General features: G+C 42.5%; 1 protein-coding gene across 9 annotated transcripts in view; it reads right to left on the reverse strand.

Annotated features, from left to right (window-relative positions):
• Positions 1–27,522, reverse strand: part of cadpsa (Ca2+-dependent activator protein for secretion a) — a 279,926-nt gene that overhangs the window by 92,715 nt on the left and 159,689 nt on the right. For 8 of the 9 annotated variants that reach the window (XM_055647589.1, XM_055647592.1, XM_055647588.1 and 5 more), the window contains 3 exons: positions 26,493–26,705; positions 10,910–11,046; positions 8,161–8,348 (listed from right to left, as the gene is read on the reverse strand). In XM_055647589.1, the coding sequence (XP_055503564.1) occupies positions 8,161–8,348; positions 10,910–11,046; positions 26,493–26,705 (538 nt within the window). Of the gene's footprint in view, positions 1–3,782; positions 3,954–8,160; positions 8,349–10,909; positions 11,047–26,492; positions 26,706–27,522 lie in introns of all 9 variants that reach the window. The other variant, XM_055647594.1, reaches the window with a different exon arrangement.

Here is a 27,522-nt window from a genome sequence, read left to right on the forward strand (position 1 = left end):
AGTCGTAGGTAATCGAAGGTAGTCTTCATCATAGTCGAAGGGAGGTCGAAGGAGGTCCTCTTCACTCTCCGCTATTCGGTGTCCAATTTTCCCAAAGTTGGTCGTAGCTAGTCGTAGCTGGTCAAAGCTGGTCTTCTACATAGTCGAAGGAGGTCGAAGGAGGTCTTCAACATGTCATTTTTTCAAACTCTTCTAAATTCGCCAATTAGGTCGCCCAAGTGGGACAGCCCCTTTAGGGTTTGCCAACATGGTCATACCATAAACAGGAACACATTTTATGTTGCATTCATATGAAAATTAATTTCTGAAAGAAAAATTGGCAGCCGAAGCTTCTTTGTGACCTTTCTAGACTGTGCTGGATGAGTTAGAAACATAGAAACATAGAAATTAGGTGCAGGAGGAGGCCATTCGGCCCTTCGAGCCTGCACCGCCATTCAACATGATCATGGCTGATCATCCAACTCAGTATCCCGTACTTGCCTTCTCTCCATACCACCTGATCCCCTTAGCCAGAAGGGCCACATCTAACTCCCTCTTAAATATAGCCAATGAACTGGCCTCAACTACCCTCTGTGGCAGAGAGTTCCAGAGATTCACCACTCTCTGTGTGAAAAAAAGTTCTTCTCATCTCGGTTTTTAAAGGATTCCCTTTATCCTTAAGCTGTGAGCACGTATTCTGGACTTCCACCAACATCGGGAACAATCTTCCTGCATCTAGCCTGTCCAACACATTAAGCATTTTGTAAGTTTCTATAAATCCCCTCTCAATCTTCTAAATTTAAGAGAGTATAAACCAAGTCTATCCATAAGACTTTCTTCATAAGACAGTCCTGACATGAATCAGTCTGGTGAACCGTCTCTGCACTCCCTCTATGGCAATAATGTCCTTCCTCAGATTTGGAGACCAAAACTGTACGCAATACTCCAGGTGTGGTCTCACCAAGACCCTGTACAACTGCAGTAGAACCTCTCTGCTCCTATACTCAAATCCTTTTGCAATGAAAGCTAACAACCATTCGCTTTCTTTACTGCCTGCTGCACCTGCATGCCTACCTTCAATGACTGGTGTACCATGACACCCAGGTCTCGCTGCATCTCCCCCTTTCCCAATCGGCCACATTTAGATAATACAGTTACTCCAGTAGTAGGGGCTTCAGTTACACAAGGTTTCCTTTATCTTTCAAAAGCAGCTTTTAAATGGTGCCACATATAAAATGTTTAAAAATTATATTAGACAATTGTGAAGTGAGCAATGAGCCTGTCCCACTTAGGCGATTTTTCAGCGGACTGCCATCGATCGTCAAGTTGCCAGCAGTCGCCTGAAAAACCAGGAAATGGAACGGCGACTGTCAGAGGGGAACACATACGCACACACACACACACACACACACACACACACACACACACACACACACACACACACACACACACACACACACACACACACACACACACACACACACACACACACACACACACACACACACACACACACACAAACACACACATCGCAAAGGCGGGGGCCAGGGCAAGCGGGGGGAGCGCTGTCTGAAATTCACACGGTGCAAAGCCAAGGTGATACAGACACACACCGCGATGAACAGGAAGGTTGGCGCTGTAATTAAGACCGCTAGCACAGTGTATATGGAAAGTCCTTTAAAAGGGGGGGTGGGGGGGGGGGGGGGAGAGAGGGAGGGGGGCGAAGGGGGAAGAAGAAGTGGGGACACTTTTAAGAAGCCAGAGATACACAGCTGTGAAGTTTAGCGGACATTTAACATTACCGGCCGGCTTTCCTTGGTTCTGAAAACTCCTGCTTACGTTTTCTTCCCCCAATGAGCCAATGAAAATGCCCTTCAGCAAAGGCGATGAACTAAAACTACCTACAACTACCTACAACTACGTACAACTACATGGCAACCCCACTACCACTGCACCTACGACTACAGGATTATCGATTATCTCCATGGTGACCAATTTTTGGTCGCAGAAATATTTTTCGACAAGTTGAAAAATTAGCGGCGACCATACTGAGGCCGCGACTAGTTCCCAGAATGCGGGAACTCCTCGCGACCATGAAGGAGACTCACCAGAGATCGCCAGCGACCATGTGGCGAGCGCAGAGTCTCCTGCACGCACCTAAAAAATCACCTAAGTGGGACAGGCCCATGAAGAACATGTCAAATGACCCACTCGAGCCATTTGGAAACTGGAGTATTAATTTGCTCTGAGAGGAATATATTTTTCTTTACAAGTAACTTTATAGTAACTCTGGGATGCCAAGCATCAAAGTTGGGCATAGAGATTAATTGATTGAAAGTTACAGCGTGAAAGCGGGCCCACCGAGTCCATGCCGCCATAGATCACCCGTTCACACTAGCTCAACGTGAACCCATTTTCTCATCCACTCCCTCCACTTTATGGGCAATTTTACAGAGGCCAATTAACCTACCAACCCTTTTCGCATGTCTTTGGGCCGTAGAAGGAAACCGGCGCACCCGGAGGAAGCCCACGCTGTCGCAGGGAGAACGTGCAAACTCCACACAGTCAGCGCCCGAGGTCAGGATCAAACCCGGGTCCCCGCGCTGTGTGGCAGCAACAACAGCAGCTGAGCCACAATTGAAAGATCTAATCCAAAGGGCAGACATGAAAGACCTAATGGCAAGGCAAGTCAGAGAATCAGAGGTGAGGCGTATGAGAAAATAATCACATATCTCCTCAAGGCAAGTTAAAAAGCAACAAGTGTAAAACATGGAACATTGAACAGGTCAGCCTAAGAACAGGCTATTTGGCCGACAACCACTGTGCCAAACGAGATGCCTAGATCAACTCTTATCTGCCTTCTTGAACAGGAGCTGGTATATGAAGTACTGTAAAGTAAAAGGAAATTATGGAAAATATCAAGAAAAACAAAGGAAGATATGTACAAATTAAAGTATCAGCGATCACCTTCCTGTCACAATGTGAACTGTCTGTGCAAAGCTGGTGCCTGGCTGTGGCAACATGTTGCAAGCAGCACAACAGAAAATACTCATCTGCAGCAGTTCTGAGCTTACCTGTATAAATGAAACAGCACAAATCAGTGCTGGAACTCACAAACTGCTAATCCATTTAAACGCATTAGACATAGACTCAGGGGCATTGGTTTTGTCCTTTGGGCGACGTTTTCGAGACTCAGACTGATGTATATGTTTGTTATGTGTACATGTGTGTGTGGGTAGATCAGATTCAGATTCAAAAATGTCATTGTCAGTGTACAGTAGACGACGAAATGCAGCATCTCCCTGGAGAGGCAGCAAACATCTCCGGGGGGGGGGGGGTGGTGAGAGTCACCGAGGTAATGGGTAGAACGTTTCTGGGTCGAGACCCTGGTTCTTCGGAGACTGATGTGTAAATGTTTGTGGAGTGAGAACAGTGTATATGTGTGTGCGCCCTCCGTAAACAACGCTTGCTTTGGACAAGCAATATATATATATACACACACACACACACACACACACACACACACATATATATATACACACACACACATGTGTATATATATACACATATACAGTATACACACATATATGTATATATATATATCATACGCACACATCGCACGTTTTTTTCTGGTTTACTATATTGATTACAGTGTACTGTGTTCACATATTCTGTTGTGCCACTGCACATAAGAATTTCATTGTTTTATCTGGGACACATAACAGTAAAACACACTCGACTCTTGAATGATAAATCTTTTCCTATTCACAATACAGCCTCACCCGTCCACAGAGTTCACTTACCTCTTTGGCTCAGGTTTTTGCGGCATCTTGGGTTCCTTTCTTGACCCTTTTCTAGACTCCCTTCTCTCCTTTTTTGTGTCACCCTCTGGCTCATTCGTGGAGGGACTGAATGATTTGTCCCCCTCACCATCTACACTTGGCTGTGACATAAGCAGCTCCTGCACTTTCACACTTTAAAGGTTTGCAGAAAGCCAAAAAAAAAGAGAAGCGTGGAGGCATGAAAGAAATAAAGAGAAATCAAAAGTACGAGAAACTAATGAAAAACATGAAAAAGAAATAACACAAAATGAAAAGAATACACAACGGAAGTCCCAAAACAAGAGTTTCAGTCATAGATTAAAAAAAAAAAAAAATCAACTAACATAAAATAATGCTGGATCTCCCATCTATAGGCATTACATGGTGTAGTGTAAATGCCACCAGTTTTGGTCACCCTGCTACCAGGAAGGATGTCATCAAGCTGGAAAGAGCGCAGAGAAGATTTACAAAGATGTTGCCAGGACTCGAGGCCCTGAGAATGGTTGGGCAGGCTAGTACTCTATTCCTTGGAGAACAGAAGACTAATGGGCCTGTCACACTTTGGTGATTTTTTAGGCAACGACAGGCGACTAGTTTGTCGCCACATGTTCGCTGGTGTTCGCCGGGAGTAGTCTCCTCAGTCGCGCAAAACGTGGTAGTGTCTTTCTGGTCTCCGCTAACTTTTCAACATGTTGAAAATGTTTCGCCGACAGTGGGTTTGACGCCAATGAGCTTCTCCTGACGTAGGTGCTGGCGTAGGTTGTCGCCAGGATGACATAGGTTGTCGCTGGTTTTTCGGTGACCTGCTACGACTATAGCAGTCGCCTATAAATTCGCCTATAAATTCGCCAAGTGGGACAGGCCCCTAATGGGTGATCTTGTAGAGGTGTATGTGATCATGAGGGAAATAAATAGGATGAATCAAATAGATCGTCTTTTACCCAGGGGTAGAGGAAGCAAGAGCCGGAGAACTTTGTTTTAAGTTGAGAGGGCCATGGTTTAATAGGAGGAAAACTGTAACTTTTTCACACAGAGGGTGATGGATTTAAGGAACGAGCTGCCAGAGGAGGCAGTTGAGGCAAGTACTGTAACAACATTTAAGAGACATTTGGACAAGTACATGGATAGGAAAGGTTTAGAGGGAAATGGGTTAAACACAGGAAGGGCAAACTGGGTTAAGGGCCTGTTTCTATGCTGTATATGACTCTATAGCTTCAATACAAATAGGACTTGATATTAAATAAAAAATGGTTCGATGTCATGCAGAGAGTATAACATTGGACTGAAAGGGCATTAATCTGTTGTGTCGGAGCATGCACAGCTTATAAGTGACTGCAGTTACTTGGAAAGGCTATTCTTTTGCAAGCGTCTCCCAAACCCAGGACTACCAACACTAAGAAGGACAAAGGCTTTCAGCACATGGAAACACCACCATAGAGTCATAGAGTCATATAGCGTGGAAACAGGCCCTTCGGCCCAACTTGCCCACACCGACCAACATGTCCCATCGACACTAGTCCCACCTGTCTGTGTTTGGCCCATGTGCCTCTAAACCTATCATATCCATGTAACTGTCTAAATGTTCCTTAAACATTGCGATAGTGTCTGCCTCAACTACTTCCCCCGGCAGCTTGTTCCATACACCCACCACCCTGGGTGTAAAAATGTTACCCCTCAGGTTCCAATGTTGGGGAGAGCCTTCCCCCCCCCCTCACCTTAAACCGATATCATCTGGTTCTCGATTCCCTTACTCTGGGCAAAGGACTGTGCATTTATTTACCCAATCTATGTCTCTCATGATTTTGTCCACCTCTATATGATCACCCCTTATCCTCCTGCGCTCCAAGAAATGGCCTGCTCAACCTCTCCCTACAGCTTAGGGCCTTGAGTCCTGGCAACATCCTGCTAAATTTGCTCGGCACCCGTTCCAGCTTAACAACACCTTTCCAATAACATGGTGCCCAAAACTGAACACAATACTCTAAATGTGGCCTTATCAACATCTAACATCATTACAAATGACCTCCCAACTTCTATATTCAATATTAAGGAGCAAAATTAGGCCATTCAGCCCATCAAGTCTACTTTGCCATTCAATCATGGCTCCACCCACTCATTGCATCTCCTCCAAGTTGCACGCCATCCTGACCAGGGATATATCTGTCCATTCCTTCATCGTCACTCTGGCCAAACCCTGCAACCCCTTTCATCAGAAGGATGGCAGCAATTCAAGAATCCTGCTTGGCTGATAAATGCTGGCTGTACCAGCAGCTCCTACATCCCGAAAAATAAACTATGAACTTTTTCTATTACATTACACAGTCGACATTAAGAACATGTTTGAAGTAATTCATTCACAGCAGTGATGGCTGTGCAGTTCCTACAAAGTCCATACATGGCAACACATATGGTTCTACATTATGTAGTGAGGCACAGTGGCACAGCAGTAGAGTTACTGCCTCACAGCGCCAGAGAGCCGGGTTCGATCCTAACTACGGATGCTGTCTGTGTGGAGTTTGCACGTTCTCCCTGTGACCGCAGGTGCTCTAGTTTCCTCCCACACTCCAAAGGTGTACAGGTTTGTAGGTTAATTGGCTTCAGTAAAACATTGCAATAGTGCTAGTGTACGGGATGATCAGCCATGATCACATTGAGTGGCGTTGCTGGCTTGAAGGGCCGAATGGCCTACTCCTGCACCTATTGTCTATTGTCTATTGATTGCTGGTGGGCACAGACATGGTGGGGCAAAGGGCCAGTTACCATGTTGTATCTCTACAGTGTAAAGTAGAGTCTACAGTTGGCTACAAGTGTTAATGGGATTCATTATCAACACATGACTATTTTGTACTTCAACGTACATATTCAACCATTAGTTAACGGCGGTGCTAATGTCAGCTAATGCCAGCCTGAGTAAACATATTGGTTATACATAGAGCAAGACAAAAAGCGAAGGAAGGATTGATTGATTGGAAGATCCAGCATGGAAACATGCCCTTCAGCCCACCAGGTCCATACTGACCACTGATCATCATGTTATCCCACTTTCTCATCCACTCCCTACACACCAGGAGCAATTTACAGAGTCCAGTTAAACTACAAACGCCACGTTTTTGAGATGTGGGAGGAAATGGAATACCCAGAAGAAACACAGGCCATCACAAAAAAGATGGTGCAAACTCCACACACAGACAGCACCCAACGTCAGGATCGAACCCACTTATCTGTTATTTGCACTTTATCATTTTTTTTATTCATGTGTGTATATATTTATATTATAGTATATGGACACACTGATCTGTTCTGTAGTAAATGCCTACTATGTTCTGTGTGCTGAAGCAATGCAAGAATTTCATTGTCCTATACAGGGACACATGACAATAAACTCACTTAGACACTTCCCAGCTGTTATCAGGCAACTGAATCATCCTGCCACAACCAGAGAGCAGTCCTGAACTACTATCTACCTCATTGATCGGAGTTTACTGACTTTACCTTGCACTGAATGTTATTTCCTTATCATGTATCAATACACTGTAAATGGCTCGATTGTAATCATGTATGGTCTTTCCGCTGTCTGGATAGCAGGCAACAAAACCGTTTCATTGTACCTCAGTACATGTGACATTAGACTAAACTGAACTGGCCTAAGTTGAACTTTAGCTGTGTGAGGCAGCAGCTCTACCAGTTGTGCCCACTGTCCCAGCTATGCCCACTGTGCCAGCTATACCCACTGTCCCAGCTATGCCCACTGTCCCAGCTATGCCCACTGTACCAGCTATGCCCACTGTCCCAGCTATGCCCACTGTACCAGCTGTGCCCACTGTACCAGCTGTGCCCACTGTACCAGCTGTGCCCACTGTATCAGCTATGCCCACTGTACCAGCTATGCCCACTGTCCCAGCTATGCCCACTGTCCCAGCTATGCCCACTGTCCCAGCTATGCCCACTGTCCAGGCTGTGCCCACTGTACCAGCTGTGCCCACTGTCCCAGCTATGCCCACTGTCCCAGCTATGCCCACTGTCCCAGCTATGCCCACTGTCCAGGCTGTGCCCACTGTACCAGCTGTGCCCATTGTCCCAGCTATGCCCACTGTACCAGCTATGCCCACTGTCCCAGCTGTGCCCACTGTGCCGTTCAATGTATTTAACATTGCAGGACTAATACCGCACCAGCATGGAATATAAAATACGGTAACAACCACTGCATGGAATAGATGTCCTTGCGTTCCCCTTGTGTAATGCTGGCAATATTGAGCTGTAAATGCTTATCTCTCTCTCACGTAACTCAAGCGAGAAGCCTACTTGGCTTAGGCACGGTTGCGACCACGATCTCGTGTGGCACACCGCTTGTGAACGCTACCTGTTGCCATGGACGTGTGAAGCACAGAAGGCAAAGCTGTAGTGCAGCAGAGTGGGGTCAATCATCGCTCCGTTCTCAGCCCGTTCCAGCAAGTTGTTGAGGTAGCAGAGGTGCCGGTGACAGCCTCTGGTTCCGTAACGGGCGCAATATTCATCCAGCACGAACACCTGCCCGGGACTGAACCAACCCTGTGAACAGAAAGGCAAAAATAACCCAGGCAACGACGTGAGCCAACTCCACAGAACACAATGGAATAAAGGGGTGAATCAATAATTAAGACAGAGACACCAGGAACTGCACATGCTGCTTTACAAAAAAAGACACAGAGTGCTGGAGTACTTGTGAATAATATGTTACCAGAATGCTGCCTGGCTTGCATTAGAGGTATAATAGCAATTGGATCAACTTGGATTATTTTCTCTGGAACATTGGAGTTTGAGGGTTTGAGTCTGATAGCCGTATATAAAATGATGAGAGGCATAGATCGGGTAGACAGTCAGAACCTTTTTTTGCAGGATGGAAATGTCAATGACCTGCCTCAGAGGGCGGTGGAGGCCGGTTCTCTGGATGCTTTCAAGAGAGAGCTAGATAGGGCTCTTAAAAACAGCGGAGTCAGGGGATATGGGGAGAAGGCAGGAACGGGGTACTGATTGGGGATGATCAGCCATGATCACATTGAATGACAGTGCTGGCTCGAAGGGCCAAATGGCCTATTTTTGCACCTATTGTCTATTGTCTATTGTCCATTGACTAGCGGGCTTGGCTTTAAGGTAAGATGTTTAACGCGGGTGTGCAGGACATGTTTTTTTTAAACATAGAGAGGTGAGTGCCAGGAAGACGCTGGCTGGGGTGGTGGGGACAGATACAATAGTGTCGTTTAAGAGGCTTTTAGATAGGCACATGGATATGCAGGAAATGGGGGGATGTGGGTCGCATGCATGCAGAGGAGATTACATTCACTTGGCATCTTGTATGGCAAGGACATTGTGGGCTGAAGGGCCTGTTCCTGTACTGTACCATTCTATGTTCTACATGCTTCATAAATGAGCTGGAAGTAAAGCAATTACATGTTTTTTTGTGAAAGAATGTTTTTTAGGCATGAATTAGTTCAGTTTAATTTAGTTTAGAGATACAGCACAGACACAGGCCACACTGAGTTCACACTGACCATCGATCATTAGTTTACGCTGCTTCTGTGTCATCTCATTTTCTCTCATCCACTCCCTACTAACGAGGAGCAATTTTACCGCGGCCAGTTAACCTACAAACCTGCACGTCTTTGGGATGTGGGAGGAAACCGGAGCACCCGGAGGAAACTGGTATGGTCATAGGGAGAACATGCAAACTCCCCACAGACAGCACCCAAGGTCAGAATCGAACTTGGGCGGCTGTGAGGCAACGGCTCGACCAGCTGCGCCCCTCTGCAGCCCAAAGTTTAGTTGGGGTCTGTAATGTTCAAGAGTTGGTGGGATGCTTGGAAAATTACATCAACCACCCCCAACAGAGTCAAACTCGGATGTCCATTTAGTGCCCCAAACCAGCTGAGATCCCAGATCCAGCTCCTACACATTCATGGCAGTCTGTTTCAATAGCAACTGACAGGTGGGAGGATTGCTCAAAAAGATAGAACTACTCGCAACCCAAATCAGGTAAGACTTTAGCAATTTCCCAGCAGTGAAGGTGCAGAAAGGAAGAACAATGGGGCCATTGAAGGCATCAACATTTACCAGGAGATCCAGCGATTGCCCATGGAGCTGGGAGTTTCTTGCCAGCCTTTACCTGGTGGTTCCAAGGAACCAGGTGCATGGATAGAAAAGGTTTTAAAGGGATGTGGGCCAAAGGCAAGTAAATGGGACTGGCTTAGATGGAACATCTTGGTCGGCATGGATGAATTGGAAAATGGGTGCAGGAGCAGGCCATTCGGCCCTTCTAGCCAGCACCGCCATTCAATATGATCATGGCTGATCATCCAAAATCAGTAGCCCATTCCTGTTTTTTCCCCATATCCCTTGATTCCGTTAGCCCTAAGAGCTAAATCTAACTCTCTCTTGAAAACATCCAGTGAATTGGCCTCCACTGCCTTCTGTGGCAGAGAATTCCACAGATTCACAACTCACTGGGTGAAAAAGGTTTTCCTCATCTCAGTCTTCAATGGCCTACCCCTTATTCTTAAACCGTGACCCCTGGTTCTGGACTCCCCCAACATCGGGAACACTTTTCCTACATCTAGCCTGTCCAATCCCTCAAGAATTTGATATGAATTGGTTCGAAGGGATGGTCTCCGAGCTATATGACTCCATGAACAGTGGCAGTTAGTAAATAACATAACATGGTACCTCCAACGTTTTGCATGCAAGGAACAGCGGCATGTGTCTGACAATTTAAGTTCCAGGCTAAAGTAGCTGCACATCTTCTCAATTTCCTTTCTAACGTGGCAAGGGGCAAAGAAAGAAAACCCAATCCTTACGTGGAAACCGTCAACTAAAAATTGCCATCAGCCCAAGCTTAAGTATCCAAGTCTGAGTCTGAAGTAAGGGTCCCAACCTGAGATGTTGTTTCTCCATTTCCCTCTTGCCTGACCCATTGAGTTACTCCAGCACTTTGTGTTTTGCTTCAGTCTCCACAGGCAGGATCGTTGACATTTGCCAGTAACTTTCCATTTGACTTTTGCATGTTGCAGCTATGCAACTGAGACTAGAACATACAAGTCCGTTGGGCGATTAATTCAGTAAATCAACAATATGCTTACCAAACAAGAGTAGGAATCATTAAGCCTGTGGTCCAACGTTAACCTTTGTAGCGTTTCAAAGAGTGTTGCATGATCAAACATGCAAGGATTGGCAGAGATAAATTCATCCATCCCATGTTTTTGAGCTCTGTCTGCATCTGTTTGCCAGGCACATACACAGAAAAGGCCATTCTTAGAGAAAGACTATGAAAACCTCCATCAGACACACAAGCACAAAATCACCGCCCTATCATCCCACCCACCCACTAACTCTTCTCACCGAAATCACTATTTTTAATTGAGTTATTTAAAAAAAAATTCTTCACGCAATAGATTTTTCCCTCTGGTCTAGTGTATTCATCTCCAGCATAGAGTCAACATATAAGGAACGCTGCATATTCCTTTCTATCTGAACTAAAAATCAATCTAGTTAATTAATATTGATCCTGAACAATACTTTTAACAATAGATTCTGCCATTCCACAGAATGCATTTTTAGTTCAGATTTTAATTGTTTTGAAACCATGCATCAGAAAACTCTGAAATTATTTTCATTGTCGGTCCATTTTTCCACCCCAACTTTTTACATAAAATTTAAATTCTGATAAAACTAAACAAAATTATTTTCATTGAAAGAGTTCATACTGCATATCACAAAAATGGGATCACAATTGCATGAACAAACACAATCAAGTCTTAGAGGTGATATGTTGGTGTAAAAGCAAGAATTCGAACCATCCTCAGGCATGGACCAGTCTGTGAAACTGTACTGAAACCAAATGTTAAATATCGTTAGTGAATACTTAAGATTATGGTTGCTTATTTGCACTTCCCAAGATGAATTATGTAGAAATATATTTAAAAACCCAAACAAAATGGAAAACCGTGGCCATCCATAACTTTGATACTGAATAGCCAGGAGGGTGAAAGTTGTGAGGGAAGAGAATAAGGCCTATGAGGATATGAAGTGGAGACATTTTTCTGATCTGTGAGAGTTTTGAATGTCTGTCCTTTTTGACCAAGTCTGCCTCCTGGTGGAATGGCTGAGATATTGCACTGGCTACATCTTAGCTGGTCCATCCGACATCCCAATCAGATTTGTGAGTAAGGTTTCTGACAGGACATTGTGCAGGGGGGTAGGAAAGCAGCCAAGAGTTAACAATATAATCAGCAGAAGGTGGCATGAATTGGAATCATTTAAATACTTTTAATACATTTTTGATTTATTCAGGCTTTTTCCTACGTCGAGTAGATGGGCATCAATATAACACGATTATTCTAACCTCAGCAAGACTGTGGTTGAAAAATTATGGATGGCTATTAAATGTATTGAAGTTCTTCAGAAATTCTTCTTTGTGAATTAAAATGGATTCAAAATGGAAAGCAGTCTGACACTATAGCTGTGCCTACTAAACAAAAAGACATAAAGTACTGGCACGGGAAGGTTACAATCTGCTATTTGCTATGAATTAATGAAGTAGGAGCATTCATGCTTTCTATTCAAACTATAGGCACAAACACCTAGGGTGTAATTAATAAATCTCAACATACATAGCTGAAATATTATAATACTTCAGCTATGCAAAAGAAACAAAAATGAGTGTGGTCAAATACACCCTGGATGCTGGTCATGTCCTGGGAGCATCAATTGAATTAAGGAGAGGTTTAGCAGTTTATGGCTGCATACAGTCAGTTTCCTGTTACAGGAACTGTTTTTCAAATGCTATCAGATAGGAATGCTTATTTTTTTAACATCAGTCTCCTCCTTTCCATTGTTTTGTGTGTTTTGGTGGTGAATCTGTGGAATTCTTTGCCACAGAAGGCTGTGGAGTCCAAGTCAATGGATATTTTTAAAGCAGAGATGGATAGATTCTTGATTAGTATGGGTGTCAGGGGTTATGGGGAGAAGGCAGGAGAATGGGGTTAGGGGGAGAGATAGATCAGCCATGATTGAATGGCGGAGTAAACTTGATGAGCCGAATGGCCTAATTCTGCTCCTATCACTTATGACCTTTCCCATAATCCATTTGTATTTCCCAAAATAGGAGTGCTTCAGTATTACACAAGTTACGTGAGTTTTGTCAAGTGTTATGAATGTTTAAGGTTATGATTCTGTCCATTGACAGGTCAATTTAGAATGAAGCAATGGTTTGGTACTTTGGTAAAATAGAAGCAATATGATAATGGTTTGAAATGAGGCAAAAGTTTCAATATAAAAGTGAAAGAAGTATTACTACTGACAATGAAATGTTGTTCTTTTCATTTTGTTTTTTTTCATTCTATTTAGTAAATATTAAAGCAATAATAAAAAGGAGTTTTTACACGTTTAAAAGTTTAACATTGCAAAAAGAAAAGATTTATTCAAATGTTAAAAATGAAATTACTTTTCAGTGTTCTGGAGTGCTATATTTAAGAGTTTAAATCTTTCCTAATCAACTGTTGGTGAATTTGACAGATATTTACACTAACACTATCGACGTTAATGGCTGCCAATGTTCGATGATTTGAACTGATGCAGGCATTCTTAATCCAACACTGAGCAATAACGTCAAACTTTAATGGAACATTGAAATTCTGTGAAGAGTATTTTGGAGACCAATACTACAAGACGTCAGGCAATCTCACAGCTTGGAGTCTAAATGTTGAGTGAGCTCAAAACATGGAAGTTTTTACAATTCAAAGTCCAGTTTTACAATTCAATGAGGTTAGTAATGATGCAGGCTTATGCTATGAACTTGTGTTTAAAAACTCGGAGAAGTCAGTCCACTAAAGTCCACAGCCTCAGTTACAAAATTAGTGTGGGGGAATTCAAGAAAGATATCTTCAGACGGAAGATATTCTTCGGAATCTTCCGAAAGAAGATTATCTCAAAGGAAGATATCTTCCATTTTTCGAGTGCTGGGTTGCCAAGTAAACTAAGTGTATTCTTCCAGCACCTGTCAAAGTAGAAGCAAAGATTGTACAATTTCGTAGTGCGATACAGAGTCAGAATCTGGATCACTGAAGTGTGGTTTGTTGTGCAATAAATTTAAATGGAAATCTGGGGCAAGCTCGTTGATATTTTAATTTCATGATACAGCAGATAAAACTGCTTCATTTGGTTACTTTGGGTTACCAGTAGAGAAATAGCAGCTCTGGATTACAGATTCTATTTATAATATATATATATATATATATATTATTTATATATTCAGAAATGAATAATCCTTTTGAGGCAAGGTCTTATTTTACAGATTTCAAAAGTGAATATTTATAGGATTTGAGATTACGTTTACAACGTAATTCTGCTGCTACCATTATAATAAGTAAAGTTAGAAAATAAATGAAACAGCAAATCATTTGTTGAGTTGTCGAGGTCTCTGCACAAATTGATTACATTTCAATTGGATGCAGAAATATCAACACAATCTCAAGAAGTGAGCAAGATTCCAGATGATCGATAATTAAAAAAATATTTTATTTCATACTGACTTTTCAGGAAATGTATAGAATTTCTGTACTTAATGTTTTATACAAAGCATTATTCCAATTGATGCATTTTACAGTAAAAAAAAAGGTTGACTCAAGAGGCAATGTATAATGTGAGGAACTGCAATGACAATATTCGCTGCAATTCTTCATTTATATAATAACACTGGAAATAAACTTAGTGACTGTGCTGGGATGCTGAACTATTTATGTTGTAGGAGAATGGAAATTGTTGCTATCTTAAATATTTTTATGTTTTTACAATTATCTCTGAAGTGAGTTGTGCAAGGGATGTTTATAAGATACAACAATTATCAGTTAATACTATTGCGAATTCCCCTCGCATCCAGGGCATGTCGGTTGTCAAATGGCAATTAGTGCAATGCAAGAGATTTGTTTAAATGAATTAAAACCTTTTAATCTGCAGTACATGAAACCGCACTGCTCCAATGAGGGTTTGTCTGGTTTAACGAGTGACACTTATCTGTCCCTGAAAACAAAAATAACCTTTGCTTTAAAAGATGACATATTTATGTAATTTTAATTCATAAATCCGTTAATAAAAAGATTATAACCTGAGTTTGAGAGAATGTAAAAATAACTGAAGTCTCTAATTTATAAATCATTCTTAAAAATATTATTATCTTTGTGATTAGCTGCAGCCAATTTTCGACTGCAGTTCTTTCTGAGTTGTTAGCAGCACGAGGCACTGAATGTCAGGCAAATCTATCAATATTTCCTGCGGAAAGTTCACAGTGAGATGTCAGATATGAAAAAGGTGACTTTCCATCAGGGTCCTCTAGTGAAACCACACGCGTCATATCTCTTTGACATTAAAAGGATGAAGCTCCGCTTTAGACAATAACCACCAATGACACCATTCAATCTCAGTCGGAGAAGTGAAAAGAAGAAATGACAATGATTGATGGCAGCTATCCATTTTTTTTGTAGGTACTCGCTGCGAGAATGTTCGGTGGGCTCGGAAGCTCTAACGAGAAACTGACCTGCATTAGATATCTCTCAGCATTTGAAAATGTAAATATCAAAGATACATACCTTTGTGCATTCACCAGCAAAGAGATTTACAAATTCATCAAACAAATTAAAAAAAAAATGAAACAGAACTATTATGGCATATTTCTAATGTCTTATTAAAATACATGTTTGCTGGCCTGGATGACAATGCCCCAGCATTCGATAACGGCACATAACAAGAACATGACGAGTATACTGCAGCACACCATCGTTCCCTAGTGGACCAGGGGATGCTCGTTTTAGTTGGGTTCTTCAAGGAACTACAAGTAGCTTACCTTAAGTAAGTGATGGAAAATATTTTTTTTAACCAAAAAATATGGAGGCTGATCAGATAGCCAGTAGTTTCCCTCCACCCCCCCACAAATAGGGGGAGAATTGATTAATATTCAATTACTTTTTGTGGAAAACTTACTTTAAATCTTCCCTTATATTTCATAATAAATGTCAATAAAAATTGAATTAGTATGAATTTGCAGGATTCTACACTAGTCAGTTGTGCAAAGGATCAGTGCATTTAAAGTCAGTTATAGTGTACTGCAGTTAAAGAGAGAAACATGCACATTAAGTGAATTGGTTAAATTCACTGGACTGTAGTTCTGCATTCCTCAAATGTAGCAATTGAAAATACTGAAAATATCACGGCAGTGTATAGATGATAAAAATATGTAGCGTTTAAAGCATACAAAACTACCAAAAATTAATCTAATAGGATAGCAACGGAGTTTGGTGCAAATACAAGAGAATACTGGCTTGCATTTTGCATCACACGGGAACCTTTCGGAGTTTTACAAACAGCCTGTATTTCCACCAAAAAATGAACTACAGCAAAAGAAAAGAAAAAAAAAGAATAAACAGAATATTGGTCAGGCATCAAACAGAAAGAAATAAGATCTGTCTTAAGTTCTGGAATTTTCTGCCTGTTATCCAACGTCAAGTCTATGGGCAAACCGGAGTATTTTCCATGATAAGGAGGGATGGCATCATCTACTCCTCAGTATTGATCCCGGAATACTCCAACTACATATTTGCCAGCTCCCACAATCTTTGCAACCGTCTCCTGCGAGTAAAACCCGCATTACTAAACTCCATGCAATAACTTCCCAAATCCAAAAAAAAATCGGCGTGCGGCAACCACTTAAAGTGCTGGGACGGACATCAGTAAACAGAGTGGATTTTAACAATGCAATGTCATTTTAAACACCAAATATTTTTGCAGGTCCTAATCCATTTTAAAATATGTTCTAAATGGAAAAAAAAAAAGATATTTTCTTTGATAAAGTTGGCGGTCTGATATAAAAAAAGAGTTGTAGTATATTACTCTAATTCAAGAAAAATTGCTAAGATTTTAATGTGTTCAATCGATTGGAATGATTACCGAAGGTTAATTTGGAGCAATGTCATAATACCTTTGTTTCCACACACATTTTAAACACTTTACATACTAACACTCATGTGATACAACACATGTTGTTGAATAAGTATGGAAAGAATACAGAAAACCAGAGCTTGTAAATAAATGTGGAGTTTATTTGTTCTGCTTATCCTGGCAGAAGACTATAATTACCACCCTGGTGCTAATCATTGCTGTGAAGAAGCAGGCATTATGATATCACTGAGCAAGGCAATCTGTTTTCAAGCACTACACAGTCAATTAGCTAGAGAGATAATTGAACAAATATATTACTGATGTCTTTTGTGATGCTAATTCACATTTACATTGCATGGAGGTTAGAAAATGTTAAGAATCATTCAAGTCTTACTAGGAGGAGTCTTTGCCTACAATATAAAAGCCAGATAGGGGGGCAATTATGTAAGTACCACATGCATCTGGATTTGCAGTATGGAAGCTTTCATGTCACAACCTAAATTCAGGAAACATGAGTATTACACTAGAGAATTCTAAACATGAGATATTTGAGAAGAGAGAAAAATAAAACACATTGCATTTGTCAGATAATCAGTACTGATTATCTGACCTGTGCCAACTACAGGGAAGCACTTACCCTTTAATCCATCTAGAAGTTAGCAGGGTAAGAAGGAACAAACCAGAACAACGTAAAGACTAGCAACAAGGCTTACGAAAGCAGATAGGAGCCCTATAACCTAGCAGCAGGTAGATCATTCAAAGTACACGGGTTCAAGCAAAGTAAAAGAGAACAAAAAGAAAAGAAAAAAGACAACATAACATCGAGCAAATACACTTCTCTCGTGGTTAAAGTCACCAAGATATTTTATACCAAATAGATTAAATTGTAAAAATCGTTGCATACTAAAAACACATAAACCATAAGATGTTCCCAATTTGTAAACTACGAATCTGTCCACCAAATTTATACTGGCACGGAATTATTATTGGTCAATAATGAGGCAAAAATAAGGATTTTTTTTTTTAGTTATACACGGCTAAAAACTAATTAATGGAGGTCATTAACGGAGGTCAGAAATCAACACAGAAACTTCTGGTAAACTATGTAGACTGGCAAAGAAAAAAATTGCGTGTAAAATATTTTTGGACGGCAACTTTACCTTGTTTCATTAAAATATGACTAATTGACAGCATGAAACTCTTTGACTGCACTATATATCTGTACGTTAGTAACACAACAGATGTCATTTGAAACAGATTTCTTTAAGGTGAAATATGCCTACATGCAGGAATATAATTATCATTAAAATAACAGGAAAAGTAGACAGCTGGCTGAATATGTATTAAGAAAGGTCACACAGAGTCTAACACAAAACATGGTGATCAGGTTTGAGGATGTTTTTATTAAAAAAATAAATTGCTTGTTGATCTTTGAAGATTCGCTTTGACTGTGACATTTTTACATTTGCGTCATATTTAAATTATTTTAATGATATTTACTGTTAGATGTACATAAATATATTCAGTGCTCTGTTGAAAGGGCAGTTAAACACATTTCATCAAAATCCACTGGTAATATCTAATTACGGTAACGCTAATTACTCTCTCGTGATTGTGTGTGATAGGATATAATGTGTACATGTTATGCTTGCTGCACGGATGCAGGGCACCCGGAATCAATGGCCCACACTTGTAGACTTGTAGCCAAAGAATGCCTGAATCTAACATGCATTATTTATACCAGAACCTGAGAACACATTGCAAGACAATCGGCATCTGTGGAGAGGTGGTTACGTTTAACTTTCAAGTGCTTATCCTTCTTAGCAACTGGAAAATAAGAGGGGAATCATCATTTTAATACAAGCAGATTAAAATGGATGGACAACATAGACTAACTGAATAGACAGCACTGGATCTTGAAGTAAAGCACGTGCCTCAAATTCCCATTCTTTAGCGAGTTGCCAATCCATCTACCCAAAGACAGAAACAAAATGCTGGGGTAACTCAGCGGGTCAGGCAACATCTCTGGAGGACATGCATAGGTGACCTTTAGGATCTGCCCTGTCTTTGGATTCTCTATTTATGTTCTCCGGAGATGTTACACGCTAGAATTTAGAAGATTGAGGGGGGATCTTATAGAAACTTACAAAATTCTTAAGGGGTTGGACAGGCTAGATGCAGGAAGATTATTCCCGATGTTGGGGAAGTCCAGAACTAGGGGTCACAGTTTAAGGATAAGAGGGAAGTCTTTTAGGATCGAGATGAGAAAATCATTTTTTCACACAGAGAGTGGCGAATCTGTGAAATTCTCTGCCACAGAAGGTAGCTGAGGCCAGTTCATTGGCTATATTTAGGAGGGAGTTAGATGTGGCCCTTGTGGCTAAAGGGATCAGGGGGTATGGAGAGAAGGCAGGTATGGGATACTGAGTTGGATGATCAGCCATGATCATATTGAATGACGGTGCAGGCTCGAAGGGCCGAATGGCCTACTCCTGCACCTATTTTCTATGTTTCTATGTTGCCTGACCTGCTGAATTACTCTAGCACTTTGTGTCTTTGAGCCTCAATTCCAGTTTCAGTCCTTCTGGGCGGGTTGCGTTACGTGGGTTTACCCTCAGTAAGGCCGATCTAACCTCTGCAACAGTCACCCTGGGGAGAGGCTCACGAGGCTGAACGTAGAAGAGCATTCAGTTCCTCAGGTGTGGTTGCAATATCACCAATGTCGTTGTCTGACCTTGCTTTGCAGCCAGTTGTCATATTCAGACCGTGCCACATTCTCCGAGTAACCTGCCTTAACCTGTAAATATACCTCGCCGTTCATGGTTTTCTGTCGGGGAACATAGTCTTCCACGCACTTGCATATGGGATTCAGAATAAGGTAGCAAATCGGATACAAATTATCTTGGTGGTCGGAGGCAGTGAGTGGTAGCAGAGAATTGATTTTCAGATTGGAGACAGAATTGATTTTCAGATTGGAGTCAGTGATCCTTTAATGGATCCTAATGACAATAGGTCCTTTAATATTTGGTCAAGTGTACTTTTATTTGAAAGACTATGACGGTGGCACGCTTAGTAGGTCACCTATTTTCTATGGTTCTATGTTTCTATGTTTGTAGATACAAGCCCAAAGGCAGCCAAAACTTGCCAATGGATTAGGCTTAAGTTCATTTTTGTCACTTGCACCAACGTGTACAGTGAGAAGCCTCGTTTTGCACGCTATCCAAACAGTTCAGATAATACTATATATAAATACAATCATCAAACTCAAGTACAATTGATAGAGCAAAGGGGAAGATACAGAGCTCAGAATATAGTTCTCAGCACTGCAGCGCACCAGTTCCACAGACAAAGTCCAATGTTTGCAATGGTTTACAGGTGAATCGGACAGTACACTAGCTTAAGGAAGGACCATTCAGAAGCCTGATAACAGAGGGGAAGATGTTGTTCCTGAGTCTGGTGGTGCGCTCTTTCAAGTTTCTTCTGCCGGACGGGAGCGGGGAGAAGAAGGAGTGACTGGGGTGGGGCAAGTCTTTGATTATAACATATATATATAAGAAGGAACTGCAGATGCTGGAAAATCGAAGGTAGACAAAAGTGCTGGAGAAACTCAGCAGGTGTGGCAGCATCTACGGAGCGAAGGAAGTAGGCAATGTTTCGGGCCAAAACGTCTGAAGAAGGGTTTCGGCCTGAAACGTTGCCTTTTCCCTTCGGTCCATAGATGCTGCCGCACCCGCTGAGTTTCTCCAGCACTTTTGTCCATCTTTGATTATATTGGTTTGTTCATCTCTTTGAACCATTCAAAAACACACAGGAACTGTTAAAAACGCTGGTAAAGAAATGAAGAATTGAAAGAAGATTAAACAATACACATGAATAGCTTTCCACACACATAGACGCCAGTGAGAATATTTAAAGTGTTGTTCCCGCTGTAGTTTCTTCCTCTTCATTTCAGTCTGACCGTTGGGCTGGTGGCAGATGGAACCTGGTGTTGGTTTAGCGGGCAGGTTTGCCAGCCTTGGGACACTCTATGGGTGGTCCACCATCACTGAATGTCTAGGGACATTCAGCAGCACAGGTGGTATCGTGGAAGATGCCACTGCCAGTTTAAGCCCATGCCAGCGCTGGACATATGGACATCAATGTAGAGACCCACATGCGTCTCACAGAGAAATTGGCACGTGGGGAGAAGGTCCATCCAACGTGCCAGATTAGAATAAGTCTGGGGAGAGGTTGCAAAGGCTCGGACTTTATTCCTTGGAGAGTGGGAGGTTGAGGGGTGATCTTTGTGTTGTATTGTAATTGTATTGTACTGTAATTAAATTATTAGCCAAGTATGCAAAAAAGATACAGTGTCTGTGGAATTCTCTGCCTCAGGTTCTCTGGATGCTTTCAAGAGAGAGCTAGATAGGGCTCTTAAAAATAGCGGAGTCAGGGGATACGGGGAGAAGGCAGGAACGGGGTACTGATTGGGGATGATCAGGCATGATCACATTGAATGGCGGTGCTGGCTCGAAGGGCTGAATGGCCTACTCCTGCACCTATTGTCTATTGTTTATTCTCATACAACATCTGATGGACGTGTATAAGATCATTAGGGGAATAGATAGGGTGAATATGCAGAGTCTTTTACTCAGAGTAGGGGAATCGAGAACCAGATGACATATGTTTAAGGTACTGTATAAGGGGAAGATTTATTATGAACCTGAGGGGCAACATCACGACTCGGGGCTAGAAACTGGAAGTATCCTGAGCTAATTCTGCCACCACCCTCATCTACTGCCACAAGTGATGGCTCCCACTGATTGTCGCCGGAAGCTTGCTTCCTTTTCAGGACGAACGATGACAGCAAGGGCACGATTAGTAACAAGATGGGCATGAAAAGAAGAAGAAGAAGGGGCAACATTTTCACACAGAGAGTGGTGGGTATATGCCACGAGCTGCCAGAGGAGGTAGTTGAGACAGGAACTGCAACACAATTTAAAAGACATTTGGACAGGTAGGAGAGATTTAGAGGGATATATATATGGGCCAAGCACAGGCAGGTGGGACTAGTGTAGATGGGGCATCTTTGTTGGTGTGGGCAAGATGGGCTGAAGGGCCTGTTCCATGCTGTGTGACTCGATCACCCTTCTGTTCGACTGTGTTTACTTCAGATTCAGTGACAGGTGGATACAGGTAAGAGGGAGTTTTCCCTGTGTACATGGTTGGACAAAGGCTCGAGGTGAAAAAGAGACAAAGGGAGTCCGGTGAGGAGCGAAATGTGAGGCGGAGGGAGAGAGATGTAGGTGGAAGGGGACAGTGGGGAGGGGGGAAAGAAGGGGGGTAACGGTGAAATGAGGGGTTTGGGGATGGGAGACATTTGCATGAAGGGTTAGAAGGAGCAGGGTGACTGGGAGGGTGAGGGTTTACATAGGGATGTAACACGGTGAAGAATTATGCAGGGATGCGGTTACCATTGGAAATAATAAATAATTCAAAAATAATTAAAAGACAGTGAATTAATCCATGTTAAAGTATTCAAATAATAATAAGGACAGGAAATGCAAAGTCTCACGTAGCTGGTGGTTTTATTTTCTGACGTATATTATTCTGATTTCATTGGAATGAACAGTCTTTTTAGGGACTTATTTTCCATTGTCACCCAGTGGGAGATCATTCCGTCATTAACATATAATAATATTACATTGAAGACGTATCAATATATAATTATTACGGAAAGGTTACTGTCAAACAGCAGTAGTTTTTTCGAGAAATTCTATATTACTCTCCAATCATTGATCAGATATATACGGCGTAAAATATTTTACCGTCAATCTCTTTTGCTATTCCTCAAAGTTTATCAATTGCTTTTGTGTTGAATTGCCTCCTTTTTTTTTACCCTTTGACTAGGGTATGGTTTGCTGCATACATCAATTACAATCTATTTTAATGTAAGCATGTCCCTTAGGTATTCCATCGGAGAGTCAAAATAAAAGGCCATATCGTGACAAGAAATCATTGCACATTTTCACAGGAAAAATACAAAGTAAAAACCTTCAGCGAAAAAAAAAGAAAAAGTCCAGTGAATTCTCTGCTGATAAAGGGTCGAATCTCGTAGCTGATCCATGCTCTTAATGTGGGAGTCAAATGGTTAACATCAAGACTGTTATTGTTATCAATTTTTAATATATTGATAACTAATAAACTATTTATCAACCAAAACATTTTCATGCTAATGAACATCTGCCTGGATCAAACAGGCATTTAAAAAAACTAAAATTCTTAACTGCGGAAAAAATGTTCAGAAATATTAAATCTAGCAGTTCCCCTATACAATTCTCTTTCATCACCCTTCAGTTTAAAGTTTCAATAGAGTAGTTTGCTTATAAAATGTATAACTGTAAATGTACTGTACAATTTTAATCCCAACTGGTATCCAACCCCAGATTAAAATCCTTACAAGTCATAAATGAACAGCCAATATAAGCCTTCTTTCCAAAAAAGTATATCCAGATAAGATAGAATTAAACTTGGAATGTTAGCTCTCATGAATAGCAGGATCTATTAGCATCTGCTTGGGCAATTTAAACATTAAACTATATAAACCTAGTATAGCTTATAACTGCAGTGAACCATATTTGGAGCAGCAATATTTATTGTGCTTGTACTTTAACAGATACATGAGCCACTTGTTCCTTGTGAATTTGAAATACGGTTACATGTTTTGGCACGCGGTCTGGAAATTTGATCGTGCCTTTTGAAAGTGCTGTCCATGCAAGTGTGTGCAAAGATGATGTTGAGTTTGTTCAGGTCTTTCAAGATAATGAACCAAGGACTTAGCAAGTTGGCTGGAAATGGAGACGAGGAAACACTTTTTCTCACAGAGAGTTGTGAGTCTGTGGAATTCTCTGCCTCAGAGGGTGGTGGAGGCCGGTTCTCTGGACACTTTCAACAGAGAGCTAGATAGGGCTCTTAAAGATAGCGGAGCCAGGGGATATGGGGAGAAGGAAGGAATGGGGTACTGATTGGGGATGATCAGCCATGATCACATTGAATGGCGGTGCTGGCTCGAAGGGCCGAATGGCCTACTCCTGCACCTATTGTCTATTGTCTATTGGTGAGTGGTGGGAGCAGGGGGATTTAGTTTTAGTTTAGAGATATAGGGCAAAAACAGGTCCGTGCCGACCAGTGATCCCCGCACGCATACACTATCCTACTCACACTAGGGACAATTTACATTTTATACCAAGCCAATTAACCTACAAACCTGCACGTATTTGGAGTGTGGGAGGAAACCGAATATCTCGGAGAAAACCCACACAGGTCACGGGGAGAACGTACAAACTCCGTACAGACAGCACCCGTGTTCAGGATCGAACCCGGGTCTCTGGCGCTGTGAGGCAGTAACTCTACTGCTGCACCACTGTGCCGCCCTATGCTATGGAGGCATAAAGTAAGTGCTGGATCTGCACCTGTTAAAGTGGTTCAAAGGTGGACCAAAGTTCAGAGAAGTATTCGTTCTGCAAAGGGAAAGCAGGTAGTGAAAGATAACTGAAGGAAGCCCAACCTTTGCAATGCCACATTGAAGACATTGTCCTTTGTAAAGGCAGTGGACATAGAAGGAACGTGACTCAAGAGACTAAAAGAGTTTCTGAACAGAGGCCTTTAAGAGGCTTTTGGAGGGGGGGGGGGGGGGCAAAGTCTAAAGGAGATACAGGTACAGGTACATGGATACGATAGGTTTAGGGATGTGGGCCAAACGCAGGCAGGTGGGACTGGTGTAGATGGGGCATGTGGGTGGTATGGGCAAGTTGGGCCTGTTTCCATGCTGTATGACCCTATCACTCTATAAGAGGTGCGGGGCAAGTTTTCTTTATGCAGAGGGTGGTGGGTTCCTGGAACGTGCTGCTGGGGGTGGTGGTGGAGGCATATACGATAGTGGCATTTAAGAGGCTTTTAGTTAGGCACATTAATATGCAGGGAGTGGGGGGATATGAATAACATGCGGGCAAGAGATGAGTTGATCTTGGCGTCATGTTTGGCACAGACATTGTGGGCTGAAGGGCCTGTTCTATGCCGTGCTGTTCTGTGCTCTAACTACTTACAGTGATGCGAGGTCATTGAGAAAGTAAACAACGGGAGGTTTAGCTCCCAGGATTTGGTTGCAATGCCAATAGAAATTCAATGACCTCACTAGAGTTTTCAAAGTGGAGGTGTTACCACTGATATCAATAAGTGGCTTGTCCCGCTGGCTGCCGTCACACCACTCACACCACTCCCTTGCTCTCTGAAGGATGACGCTACCTCCTCCCACTTCCACCAGCTGCTCCTCTCACTCTTACCTCTGTGGCAACACTTCTCCGCACGCTGCTACCTGCCTGTGACGTGCACAATGAACGAGCTCTCTAGGTTTGTGTAGGAAGGAGCTGCAGATGCTGGTTTAAACCGAAGGTAGACACAAAAAGCTGGAGTAAGGCAGTGGCTGCTGGACAGGCAGCATCTCTGGAGAGAAGGAATGGGTGATGCTTTGGGTCAAGACCATTCTTCAGGCTGGGCCAGTCCTGTCTGCCCCACTGTGTTACTCCAGCTTTATGTGAGTTCTCTAGGTGGCTTTTCAAAATAGCTCCAGAGGCTAAACTACATATTAAAAAATATATTTTGCAGGAATAGATTACCTGCAAGCCCACCGCAGTCGACAGACAATCCCCACACAATAACATTATCCTACACACACTAGGGACAATTTAGACTTATACCAAGCTAATTAACCTACAAACCTGTATGTCTTTGGAGTGTGGGAGAAAACTGAAGATGTCGGGAAAAAACCCATGTGGTCATGAGGAGAAAGTATAAACTCCGTGCAGACAAGGACCCATAGTTGGGATCGAACCCGGGTCTCCGGCGCTGCAAGCTCTGTAAGCTGCGCCACCGTGCCGCCCTGTTTATGTGGAAGTGACGTTGACATCACATTCTGTCATCTCTATCTACTTCTGTTATGCTCTCATTGATGCTCTTACAGCAAGGGCAATGCCCCCACCCACACCCACATCACTGTCTGTGTTGTCCAGAAGCCGTTGAAACTAATGGGAGCGCTCACAGTGGTAACACACACATCAACTATGGCCTATGTTGTGAATGTTGTGTAAATGGGAGGGATGAAAATGTAATGTCTATCCTGAAAGGGAGAGATAGGTCTGTGTGGACTAGCAACCAACACAAAAATGGCCCCAGCTTTCTTGTTGCTATCGACACAAATTATGGCCCAGCTGCGAGAATATGAGATAAAAAAAGCAAAAAACAATTAAAAATGATTATAAGCAAAGAAAAAATATTTAAAAAAAAAGATAAGCAGGTATCTCTAAAAGGAAGTTCAACAGAATTAGGTGTTACAGGAATTGGGATCCTAGTTGATCTAGTCAATTCCAAACAGCATAAAACTGAGCAACAATTTGCAGTGTTTTGGCACCAATCAGTCTCATGTAACTTTATGATTACAGGGTCATCTGTCAAAACATGTTTTTTTCTACAAGCAGCAAAAAAAAACCTACAACAAAAAATTAAATTTGGTAAATTTTCAGTTTCAATACTGATGTGGACACAAATGTTACAAAATACCTGAGGGACATGGAAGCCCTTTCTGTGCTATCACACCATAGAAACAAATATCCTCGTCTTTTGCCCTTTAGCCGTGTGCCAAAAGAACAGTCGGTAACCATGCAAGGTGCATTTTCAAAGCTAATATGCTGAGCAACTTACAGAACTGGGAGATGGGTGCATCCAGCTGCGGGACACTTCCTCCCTTGGCGTTGAGTTTCTGGATTTGAGTTGGAGGGATGGGCTTGTGGGACTGACCGGTGGCACGGTACATGGCCTGAACCCAAAGGATGCGGTCCTGTTCATCGTCGCTGGCGAAGATCACCGTGTCCCCTTCTTTAACGGCGTTAAAGAATGCTCTACCGCCCTCCAGACCTGCAGGATAAATCATTCAACAGCTGGATGAGAAGACTGCTTTTACTATCTCAGCAGACAGTAAATATATCTTTTAACCCAGGGGAAAAGCATCGAGGCCCCTGGTTTCACGTAGCTGTTGCCAATCTCCACTCTCTCCCTGTGCGGTTCTGAATAAATTTCACGATCCTTCTTTATGTTTACAAAGCCCTTAACGGGCTTGCCCCCACCTACATCAAAAGTCTGCCACACCCACCACACCACCTCCAGGTCCCTGAGATCGGCCGACTTGGGGTTGCTGAACATCCTGCGGTCTAGGCATAAGCTCGTGGGTGACCGCGCCTTTGCGGTTGCAGCTCCTAGACTGTGGAACAGCATCCCCCTTCCCATCAGAACTGCCCCCTCCATCGACTCCTTTAAGTCGAGACTTAAAACTCATCTTTACTCTCTTTCTTGACATCCTCTGAGTGAGGGCTATAATAATAATTATAATGGATGGGATTTATGTAGGGCCTTTCTAGATACTCAAGGCGTTTTACATCGCATTATTCATTCACTCCTCAGTCACACTCGGTGGTGGTGAGCTACTTCTGTAGCCACAGCTGCCCTGGGGCAGACTGACGGAAGCGTGGCTGCTAATCTGCGCCTACGGCCCCTCCGACCACCACCAATCACTCACACACATTCACACGCAGGCAAAGGTGGGTGAAGTGTCTTGCCCAAGGACACAACGACAGAATGCACTCCAAGCGGGATTCGAACCGGCTACCTTCCAGTCGCCAGCCGAACACTTAGCCCATTGCGCCATCTGTCGTCCTATATGTATGTATGTATGTAT

The sequence above is a fragment of the Leucoraja erinacea genome, chromosome 16 (genome assembly GCF_028641065.1).
Source record: "Leucoraja erinacea ecotype New England chromosome 16, Leri_hhj_1, whole genome shotgun sequence".
NCBI classification, from domain to species: Eukaryota; Metazoa; Chordata; class Chondrichthyes; order Rajiformes; family Rajidae; genus Leucoraja; species Leucoraja erinaceus.